This window comes from Geotrypetes seraphini, chromosome 5 (genome assembly GCF_902459505.1).
Source record: "Geotrypetes seraphini chromosome 5, aGeoSer1.1, whole genome shotgun sequence".
Classification (NCBI taxonomy): Eukaryota; Metazoa; Chordata; class Amphibia; order Gymnophiona; family Dermophiidae; genus Geotrypetes; species Geotrypetes seraphini.
The window spans coordinates 195,809,991-195,822,131 of NC_047088.1; the positions used below are offsets into that span (position 1 = coordinate 195,809,991).

The window sequence follows — 12,141 nt, forward strand, 5'->3', positions numbered from 1 at the left end:
TCTTTTCTAAGTTAACAGAAGAAAGGTGCTCCTCTTTTCTTGTTCTTACCTGTAATTACAACCAATTCTCCATTTCTCTCATCCCTAGAATCCTGCTCTTACCTCCTTCCATAGCATTGGTGCATCATGTCTCCATTGGCATTTGCCTATTGCCTCTTCTTTCTCCTCACTTACAACCAATTCCACCTCTCCTGACTTTCTTCAAGATCTGCCCCACCAACATTTGCCTATTGATTGTTATCTTTAAGACCCCCTCATTCAACAACTGTCTATCAAGATCTGCCTTGCCTCTCCCTCTCCCCCATTTGCACCACATATTTCCCCATTACTAGTATCAATTATCCTCTGCTTCACCCTCTCTTTCCTCTTTCCTGCCTCCTTTCCCCAGAATCCAGCCCCTACCACGTCTCTCTAGATCCCATGGTTTAACTGAGCAATGGAAGCCTATGCTGTGGTTCCCCACTACTCTACTTGCCCTTCAATGCATGCAAGATAAGTACTTGCAGGCCATCACATCTCTATGCTAATGTTATAATGCACAAGTTTATTTATTTATTTAAAAATTATTTATAACCCGCCTAACTACAAATCAAAGTTTATGATCAAAATGTCCTAGCCTGCAAGCACACATTTTGATTGTGATTGCAATACATAGAAACATGATGGCAGATAAAGGCAAAATGGCCCATCTAGTCTGCCCATCCACAGTAAACATTATCTCTTTCTCTCTCCGAGAGATCCCACGTACCTATCCTAGGCCCTTTTGAATTCAGACATAGTCTCTGTCTCCACCACCTCTTCTGGGAGACTGTCCATGCATCTACCCCCTTTCTGTAAAAAAAGTATTTCCTTAGATTACTCCGGAGCCTATCACCTTTAAACTTCATCCTATGCCTTCTCATTGCAGAGTTTCCTTTCAAATTAAAGAGACTCGACTCATGCGCATTTATATTATGTAGGTATTTAAATATCTCTATCATATCTCCCCTCTCCCGCCTTTCCTCCAAAGTATGCGGATTGAGATCTTTAGGTCTGTCCCCATACAACTTATGATGAAGACCACATACCATTTTAGTAGCCTTCTTCTGGACCGACTCCATCCTTTTTATATATTTTTGAAGGTGCAGCCTCCAGAATTGTATACAATATTCTCAATGAGGACTAACCAAAGTCTTATATAGGGGCATCAATACCTCCTTTTTCTTACTAGCCATACCTCTCCCCATGCAACCTAGCATCCTTCTAGCTTTCGCCGTCACCTTTTTGGCCACCTTAAAATCATCACATACAATCACATCCAAGTCCTGCTCTTCTGTAGTGCACATAAGCTCTTCATTCCCTAATCTGTACTGTTCCCTCAGGTTTTTGCAGCCCAAATGCACCTTGCATGTCTTACTATTAAATTTTAGCTGCCAAATTTCAGACCATTCTTCAAGCTTCGCCAGGTCTTTCTTCATGTTATTCACACTATCCGGCGTGTCTCCTCTATTGCAGATTTTGGTATCATCCGCAAAGAGGCAAATCTTACTCGACAACCCTTCAGCAATATCGTTTATAAAAATAACAGGCCCAAGAACAGAACCTTGAGGCACACCACTGATAACATCCCTTTCTTCAGAGCGATCTCCATTGATCACTACCCTCTGTCACCTTCCACTCAACCAGTTCTTGACCCAGCCTGTCACTTTGGGACCCATCCCGAGGGCACTCAGTTTATTTATTAGACGTCTGTGTGGCACACTGTCAAAGGTTTGCTAAAATCTAAATACACAATATCTAGCGCACATCTTCTATCCAATTCTCTGGTCACCCATTCAAAGAAATTGATCAGATTTGTCTGACAAGACCTACCTCTAGTGAATCCATGTTGCCTGCAGTCCTGTAATCCACAGGATTACAGAAACTTGACCATTCTCTGTTTTAAAAGTGTTTCCATTAATTTGCTTACCACAGAAGTCAGACTTACCAGCCTGTAATTACCTACTTCTTCCTAACTTCCACTTTTTGTGGAGAGGGACCACTTCCACCCTTTACCAGTCCTCCGGTACCACTCCTGACTCTAGAGACTCATTGAAAAGATCAGTTAGCGGAGCTCCCAGAACTTCCTTAAGTTCCTTCAGTATCCTAGGAATGTACACCATCCGGCCCCATTGCTTTGTCTATTACTCCTCCATCCCTATTCACGTTTATCTTCTGCGGTCCCGCTCCCGACGCTTCAGCCGTGAATACTATCATTGAAGAGCAGGTAGAACTGTAGGAAACCACTCAAGCTGGCCAACTTCACAGATCTTTGGTTGATGGGGTCTAGGGATCCCTACCAGCCACACACTCCACCTGCTCAGCTTCACTGCCTTTTTGGCTGGAGGGACTAGGGAATCAGTCCAAACCACATTGTTTCCACTTGATTTTATTGCCTACCTCCCCAAAAATTCAAACTTTGTCACAATTTGAGGGACAGCAATATGCTCACATTCTGCTGCTAGACACTTAATAAAGTAATGAGAAACTTTGCAAATATGAAACTCGGTATCTACGTCATACCAAACCAACATTAACCTACAGGACTCAAAACTGCAACAACCCTGCCTATGAAACGGCAGCACCTGAAAATATTACACTGGGTCCTAGAATACTAATTCCCCTCCTACTGAGAAAATAAAATAAACTAGACTAGAAGCTGGCCAAAACTGTTTTTTTCAGTTTGGGCTAAAACCAAAACTGTCACCAAAATTGTCTAACCACTTTCGTACATAAACAAAACTGCAGCTGAAACTTATCACCTGGTTCAGCCAAAACCAAAACGTAAAGTTTGGCTGTGTGAATACAAACCAATGAAACCCACTGTGGATTGTCAGAGCTTGCAGTCTGCAACCTTCTGCTAAACCCACAGGAGATTATTCATAGGAAATGCAAGCACAGGCTGACAATTGAGAGTCATTTTAACAAGGACTTCTCAACAAGTCTGGCAAGTTTAGGTTCCCAAGTCAATGCATATGTAGTTAAATATCCTCTGAGGCAAGAACTTTGAGAATATGCAAAAAATAAAATCATGATTACCAGATTTTTATGGTTACCCAAACTGTGCACAAACAAGAGAAAGTAGCATGTTGAGATATTTTCCATTTTGTATTTAGTTAAGGGATAAGCATTATGTAGATTCTCACTAAAATAGGGTAAAGGAGTTTAGACACTGGTCTACACTGTGGACTTTTCGGTTGTTGTTTTTTTGTTGTTGTTGGTTTTTTGTTTTTTTTTGAAACACTGCTTAAAAGAGAAGCCTTTTTATTTATTCAATTTTCTATACCATTCTCCCAGGGATGTGTCAGAGGAAAGGCCCTGCCAAGGATGGCTGCAAGCAGCCTTTGCTTCCAGCTGACCACTGCGCTTCGGGTAAGGAAGAGAGAGATAGGGAGGGAGGGAAGGAGCGAGGGAGTTCACAGTTCAGGACCGCTGCCTGCTTCTGCCACTTCGGGGCTTGAAGGAGGGAGGAGGGATTTGGGGCTCAGGACCGCTGTCACGCTGGTACTTCAGGGCAGGAAGGAGGGGGTTGATAGCTGCTTCGAGGTTTGGAGGCTTGAGAAAGGGAGGGAGGACGCTGCCACTGGTGCTTCAGGGGACATTTTATTTTTCACCAGCAATTATTTTGCAGGTTGTGCGAGAGCCCTGGTTAACTGAGACCCGGTTAACCGAGACTCTACTGTATTAGGACTTTTAGTTTGTAGCCCTGTATTTGCATAGGGTTTATCTGTGTTCTGCACGTGTGATCAAGACCAGGTGTTCTGGCAGGAATGAATGCCGTGAAGCATTATTGGTGTCATGGCCACAAGTAGGAAGATATTTGTCAGCTCTCCGTCAGCCCTTTTGGACCCAAAACAGCCCTTGATAAAATTTAGCGATGACCACTGCATTAAAGCAAACCACCGTGCATTTTGTAAACACTGCTTACCTGAACAGCAAGAGAGGATGCATTATCTGATAGCAAAATCTGTTCACCTATTAGAGGTAAAAGAAATATACCCTTATAAAAATACAGGGGCTTAACTGCAGACAAAATATACTTAAGACCCAAATTAAAATTGTGACACGAGCATTTTTAAATCTGTCAATTTCTGTAATAGGAAAGTGAAAGAGGAACACTAAGTATGCAAGTATTAAGATGATTTTCACTAGACCTTAATAGCCATTTATCTTATTTTAGGAGTGATACATAATTTAAAATCCCAACCATATGAAAATTATTTTGAGAATTTTAGTACTATATCTCATGTATTAATAAAAATTAAATAAAATAGCAACTTTGTGGCTTCTTCAGCTAAAAGTATAAGCATGCAGAATCATATGGTTTAATATCTGGATACAGTAAGTATTGCATGCTGCGTCTAGGTCTGTCACAGAAAAGAAAGATGACAAGTTTCCTGCAATAAAAATTCCATGCTTAGAAGACTAGGCCCGCTACCTATTAGTCTTCATTACTTTGCAGTCTTCTGACAACTGTAGCAGGCTGCTAAGCCCCAAATGGGGGCCATAATGTGATCTGATGATATATGAAGAGCTGCTAAAGGGAGCCTGAACCATCCTAGCCTATACATTTTAACAGTTCCTTTTTACTGAGAACCCATTTTACCACAAGCCTTAAAAAAAATCTGCTATCTCAGCTATAGGCTCAGTATGTTTGCCAACCTTGCCTGCAACCACATCATTTTATACTGCCTTCAGCAACCAACATAATAAGTCAATAATAAAATCAGACTTAGGTAAAATCTCATCACAAAAAAATAATAGAGGATTTCTATTTACAATTTTCTCTTTAATTTTACAGTTAATTATGCCACTGAATGTTTAATGTGCTTCATAAAATCATTGACCGGAAAAAAACAGCACCCACCTTTCAAAGGCTGATACAGAGCAGCATTTTCAGGCCAAGCTTCTGCAGCTGTAGAAAGAAAACAAGGATTCACAATTCTGTTTCAAATAAAAATAGATTCACAATTAAACATACATTCAAAACTACAAGTTATGCTGGATGTACTGAAGAAACATCAGCAATGATATATTAACAGTTCACAATTATCCACTTTAATAAAACCCTTAGCGTGTTTCGTGATCCGTGTCTCTGTGCTGCCGCATGCGCAGTAGGAGCCTGCAGCGATTTTTCCATTGGCCTCCATCCTCATGCGCATATGCGACAATGGCTTCCCCTCCCCCACACCCCAGCCAGCATGTTCCTCGACGAATGGCAAATATCAAGGCCTCTAGGGGTCAAAGCACCGCTGCCAGGCACACACACAGGAAGGAGCCGGAGGTAAAAGGGAGGAGAGCTGCGATCGGACATCTTGCCTGAGAGAGGCAGAAAGAAAGACAGACAGCTGGCTCGGAGAGAGACAGAAATAAAGAAAAAGACATACAGACAGCGGGCAGGGAGAGAGAGTCAGAAAGAAAGAAAGAGACATACAGCGGGCAGGGAGAGAGAAGGGAAAGAAAGACAGACAGAAAGGGGGCCAAGGACAGAGAGAGACAGAAAGAAAGAAAGACAGAAAGACAGGGGGGCATAGAGAGAGCCAGAAAGAAAGAAAGACAGACAGACAGCGGGCAGGGAGAGACAGACAGAAAGAAAAAAAGACAGACAGAAAGGGGGCCAACGAGAGAGACAGACAGAAAGAAAGACAGACACACAGGGCCGCCATCAGGGCAGTACTACCAGTCCTGCATTCAGGGGCCCGGAGATGACAGGGGGCCCGGGCTCCCCCAGGGTCCTAGGCCACAGTTCTTCAACCGCCGGTCCACAGACCGGTGACGGTCCCAGTGGCGTATCTAGGGGGGCGGTCCGCCCCAGGTGCATGCCCCAAGGGGGTGCACAGGAGAGAACTGGACAGGGGACCCGCAGAGTTAAATACATCTCGAGCCGCGAGGCTCGTCTTTTGTTTCTACCTGCCCTGCCGCTCACATATAGCCGATCGGAAGTGTTCCCCGATGTCAGCGCTGACGTCGGAGGAAGGACTTAAGCAAAGCCTGCCCTCCGACGTCAGCGCTGATGTCGGAGAATACTTCCGGTCGGCTATTTGTGCGCGGCAGGGCAGGCAGGAAACAGGAGACAAGCCTCTCGGCTCGAGCTCCGTTTTGCTGAGAAAGTTGCAAAGATGGGCTGGGAGGCAAACGCGGAACACAAAAGGGGGGAGGGAGTGCGCTTTGGACACAAGGCATGAACTTGGGAGAGAGGAAGGGAGGGAAAGAGATGCTGAGGTGGGGGATGGAATGGGTTTTTGGACACAGAAGGCATGAACTTGGGAGAGAGGAAGGGAGGGAAAGAGATGCTGAGGTGGGGGAGGGAATGTGTTTTTGGACACAGAAGGCATGGACTTGGGAGAGAGGAAGGGAGGGAAAGAGATGGTTGTGTACACGGGGAATAGAAGAAAGGAGAATTTTTGGTCATAGGGAGGGAGTGAGGTACAGATAGTGGCATATCAAGTTGGGGGAGGGGGGGGGCAGTCCGCCCCGCCCCAGGTTTATGTCCCAAGGGGGTGCACAGCTGGCCACCCTCCCTGTTCTCCCTAGGCCGGTAAACTGCGGCTCTTTAGCCACTTGAGTGCCACCGCCGCCATTGGGAACAGGCCGGTGCCAAGTTCTCCCTGCTTTTCCCTGTGGGGCCGACCAACTCTCGCCACTCGCGTCAATTCTGACGTCAGAGAGGACATTCTGGGCCAGCCAATCGCTGCCTGGCTGGCCTAGAACGTCCTTTCCGACGTTAGAATTGATGTCGGGTGGCGAGAGTTGGTCGGCCCCGCGGGGAAGAGAAGCAGGGCGAACTCGGCACCGGCCTGTTCCCGATGGCGGCAGTGGCAGCCTATTCCCCAGTGGCGGTGGCAGCATTTTCCCAATGGTGGTGGCATAGGGGAGGTCAGGGAGAAAGAAAGAAAGGGAGGACAGGAAGCCAGAAAGAAAGAAAGGGGGCAGGGTGAAACAAAGAAAAATGGGACACGGAGAGAGAGAGAGAAAGACAGACATACAGAACGAAAGAGGGTGTGGAGAGAGAAAGAAAGAAGGGGGCAGGGTGAAACAAAGAAAGAAATGGGGCACGGAGAGAGAAAAACAGACATACAGAAAGAAAGGGGATATGGAGAGAGAGAAAAAGAAAGAAGGGGCAGGGTGAAACAAAGAAAAAGTTTGGGGAGGGAATGAGGTCTGGAGGAGAGGAAGCATACAGGAGGCTGAAAAAAGGGAAGAAATATTGGATGCACAGTCAGAAGAATAAAGTGCAACCAGAGACTGATGAAATTACCAAAGGTAGGAAAATTATTTTATTTTCAATTTAGTGATCAAAATGTGTCTGCTTTGAGAATTTATATATGCTGTCTATATTTTGAACTATGGCCCTCTTTTACTAAACCGTAATAGCGTTTTTTAGCGCAGGGAGCCTATGAGCGTTGAGAGCAGCGTGGGGCATTCAGCGCAGCTCCCTGCGCTAAAAACCGCTATCGAGTTTTTGTAAAAAGGGAGGGGGAATATTTGTCTATTTTTGTATAGTTGTTACTGAGGTGACATTGCATAAAGTCATCTGCCTTGACCTCTTTGAAAACCCGCAGAATATAAATGATAATTAACATTTTCTCTGCGTACAGCGTGCTTTGTGTTTTTAAAATTTTATTGTTGGTAGATCATTTTGACTTGGCCACAAAGGTAAGGGGGAGGGAGGGAGGGGAGCTGCTGAAAGACATCTAGTAATCCTTGCAGGCTTGACTGTGCAGGGAATTATTTTTGTAAAATCATGTTTTGTTATGTGACTGGCATTATTTAGACTTTAATTTCTATGAATGAATAGAATGAAAATGATATAAATTACTTGCTTGTTTTTATGTGCGTATGCTGAAGGAAAGTGGAGAGAGAGTGGGCTGAGGACGCTGAAGGGAAATGGAGAAGAGAGAGTGGGGAGAAGACGCTGATTTATAAATTGACAATTGTACAGAATATTGTTTCTTTTTATACTTTAATATAAACAATTCAAGGCTTGTGTGGATGGAATCAGGTGGTTTGCGGGGATGGGGACCGAGCTTACGGGGATTAGTCCAATAAAATGGTATTTTTTTATTTCTCATTATTTGTTTTATTTTTATTTGTTAATTTGTAAAGTGGTGATTGTTATGTATCAGTTTTTTCAAATTTACATCTACTGTCTTTATATTTTGCACTGCATTAGAGGACATGTGTTACTGTTTTTGTGGTGTTGCATTATATCCAGGGTCTGGTTTCTTGGCGGTTCAGTTTAACTTTTGTCTACATATTTCTATTTTTAGTTTGTGATTATTCCATATTGAGCGAGGGTGTATCTCTGTTCTGTGTGCATGAAAAGAACATAGTTTTCAGTTGGCATTGACTACAGGATCAATTGACTGTGCGGGATCTGGCTTGTTTAGTTTTACAATGTATGTGTTGGTGTTCTAGTGCTCACTGCAGTGTTTAAGATGCTGCCTTTTCCTAGGTACACTCTTGTGCAATATGTGGATTGTTACTAAAAATCATATTTTTCATATAGATGGGGGGGGTGTCAAAAATTGATGGTCCCCGGGTGCCACATACCCTAGGTACGCCACTGGCTGGTCCGCAGGAAATTTTTGCCGGTCTGCGCAGGGCCGGCAAGATTGACTCCCTTCAATTTCCTGCCGGTCCGCGCAGGGCCAGCAAGACCAACAGCTGAAGTCTGCGCTGCGCCGGAGAGATCTTGGGGAGCCTCCGACAGTGGCTTTCTCCCCTCTCTGCAGCTCTCCTTTACTTCCCAGCGATTCACGAAGGCAGACTCGGGGCTTTTGCTGAGTCGCGGCTGCCTCTGATGATGCAACTTCCTCTTTCCTCAGAGGCGGCGCGACCCAACAAAGGACCCGAGACTGCCTTCTTGAATCGCTGCGCTGGGAAGTAAGGAGAGCTGCTGGGAGGGGAGAAAGCCACTATTGGAGTCTGGGAAGCTGCTGGGCAAGGGGAAACAGGGACAGCTGCTACTGGAGAGGGAGAAGGAAAGATGCTGCTGGGAGGGGAGGAGGGAAAGGAATCTGGGAAGCTGCTGGGCAAGGGAAAAAAGGGACAGCTGCTACTGGACCTGGAGGGAAACTTGTGGGCAAGGGAAAAAAAAGGGACAGCTGCTACTGGAGAGGGAGAAGGAGAGATGCTGCTGGGAGGGGAAAACGGGAAGAGAGTTACTGCTGGACAGGAGGAGGAGGGAAGGGAGAATGAAAAAAGGAAGGAAACAGCTGGCAGAGAGATTAGAGGAGGGGAAGGGGAGACACAGGCATGAGAAAGTAGAGAGATTGATGATAGGAAGGGGTCAGCAGAAAAATAAGCAGAGAGGGACAACGATGATAGATCTGGTGTAGGAGAGATAAAAATGAAGAGAGCAGTGAAGCTGGAATGAATCATGTAAAAAGGAGAGAGGGGGCACAAGCTGGATGGAAAGGGGAGAGGGGCATAGAAAGAAGACAGATACCATATGGAAGGGGGAGAGGACAGACTGTGGATGGAAGGGGCAGATGCTGGATTGAAGAGACAGAGAGGGCAGGCGCTGGAAGGAAGAGAGTGAAAAGAAGATTGAAAGCAGAAACCAGAGACGACAAAAGGTAGAAAAAAATAATTTTATTTCTATTTTGTGATTAGAATATATCAGATTTGAAATATATATCCTGCTAGAGCTGGTGTTAGACATAACTGGAGACTGCAAAACCCAGGCAGTGCTCCTTTAGCTTCCAGCTGGCTTAGGGCGCTCTCTGACCAGGGGGCAGTTGCCCTAGTTGCACTCCCCTAAAACTATTCCTGTCATGTGTGACTGCAGTATTCTGTTAGCATGATATTTCTGTGTAGCATTCTGTAATAATTTGGCTTGTTCAGTTTTCTTGATAGTAGAGGGGATATATGGGAAGGGGAGAGGAGACAGGGGTTTTGTTGATCCTTGCTCTGAATTATTTGTATTTATAAAATGACAACTGTACAGAATATTGTTTCTTTTTATACTTTAATAAAATACATTCAATATAAAATCATAACTAAGGCTTGTGTGGATGGGATCAGATGATTTGTGGGGACCGAGCTCTCAGAGATGGGGCGGAAACGGGGTTTTTAAATTTTAGTCCTAGTAATTTGCCGGTCCACAAAATAATTCTTTTTTTTCTGCCGGTCCACGGGTGTAAAAAGGTTGAAGAACACTGTCCTAGGCCACCATAGCACAAATTCCTGTATTATGCTTCTACTGTGCACAACAATAAACAATAAACACTGCTGTCATACTTTTTTTTGTCCCCTGCTGATTTCCTGATAGCACCCCCCCCTCCCCCGGACAAAAGTGGATCTGTCTACCTGGCCCGCGGCCGCAGCCGGCGATATACTAGGTGCGTGCCTCTCATCTCCTGACTCCTTCACCAAGGCCCGCCCTGTCTCCACTCCGATTGGCTTGGGCTTAGGGTGCCTAGCCAATCAGGAGACACACCACTTGCCTGCCACTGAATCTGCGAGAGCGGGTCGGCCGGATGATGTCACCACGTCTCTAGGAGGACAGCACGAGAGGAGCAGCACGAGGAGCTGCAGAACTAGTAAGGCAGTGATCAATTTAAACATGCACCTTTCTTCCACCATCCCATGTACCTTTCTTCCTCCATCCCATAACATACACAGCCTGGTGATGATGATTATCAGATTGATTCATGAATATATAATGATGTTATGAGTGTGCACCTCTTCCTTCCCATCCTCCTTAGCATGTCACATACAGCATGTTACATTACACAAAGTCTGTGTAATGTAACATGCTGTATGTGACATGCTGAGGAGGATGGGAAGGAAGAGGTGCACACTCATAACATCATTATATATTCATCCATAGCTGCATGTTAATGATGTGCTCATATGCACTTATTTATCATCATAACATATACATCATCATTAACATGCAGCTGTGGATGTGTAAGGACAGGCTGAGGAGGATGGATGGGAAGGAAGGTGCGCATATCAACATATCGTACATTTTTAACATGCATGATGCAGCTATAGGCAAGCTGAGGAGGATGGGATCATATGCGCTCAGATGTGTAGTTTTTTGTGATATATTTATTTGAAAGAAAGAAAGAACGAAAGAAAGAAAGAATGAAAGAAAGAACGAAAGAAAGAAAGAACGAAAGAAAGAACGAACGAAAGAAAGAACGAAAGAAAGAAAGAAAGAACAAAAGAAAGAAAGAACGAAAGAAAGAAAGAACAAAAGAAAGAAAGAAAGCCAAGGAGAGAGATAGATAGAAAGAAAGACAATACACACAGAAAGACAGGGGGGCAGGGAAAGAGACAGAAAGAAATAAATACAGATAGGGGGCCAGGGAGAGACAGGGGGCAGGGAGACAGAAAGAAAGATAGAAAGAAAGAAAGAAACGCCTCAGCGCCCCCATTGTGCTAAAAGTCTACACATCTATTCTAGCACCCATTCACTAGTTATATATAAAATGCATAAATATAGACAAATTTTCACATGCAGCATAAGAGCATGCACATGTACTGTGATGAAATTATTGTTGCAGTTATCAACTTCAAATTTATGGTTTTTTAAAAATTGTGCTCTAAAATTCAACTATACTGTATATTTGAAAAAAATCTTTATTTTAATTTTACTACTATAAGTTTAATTCCATTTTGAAGATATCTTGGTCTACAGCAGACATGTCAAACTCTGGCCCATGGGGTCATATAATTTGGCCCGCAAGACAATTACCAACATACGATAAAGCTGGCCCGTCAGAAGTTATCAGATAAAGATTTGCGCATCTCGCAGTTGCGGCCGCCACTGCCATACTATGCGACTCTATTCTCCCTGCATTAATCCTTGCGGCCAATCACAGTCTCTATCACCCTATCTATCAGTCTCTATCACCTCTATCATGCCTTCTCTTTGGCTGCCTCCCACTGCTCTGCCTCCAGATCATGGGTACATAGAGTACAGCTGTCTTTTAGTTGTCCTTCCTATTGTCTTAGAACAGTAGTCGGCAAACCGCGGCTCTTTAGCCACTTGAGTGCGGCTCTGCCAGTAGCCAAAATTTTCCTGCACAGAAATGCCCTGACACAGCAGCTGTACACACAAGCTGCCGGTGGCCGCCCCGAAGTTTTCCCTCTGCCGCAACTTTCCAT

The 12,141-nt window shown here is 44.5% G+C and overlaps 1 protein-coding gene across 1 annotated transcript in view; it reads right to left on the bottom strand.

Moving 5' to 3' along the window:
• Nucleotides 1-12,141, bottom strand: part of MTX2 (metaxin 2) — a 132,112-nt gene that overhangs the window by 108,647 nt on the left and 11,324 nt on the right. The window contains 2 exon segments of the mRNA XM_033946811.1: nt 3,947-3,993; nt 4,886-4,933. Of these exon segments, the coding sequence (XP_033802702.1) occupies nt 3,947-3,993; nt 4,886-4,933 (95 nt within the window).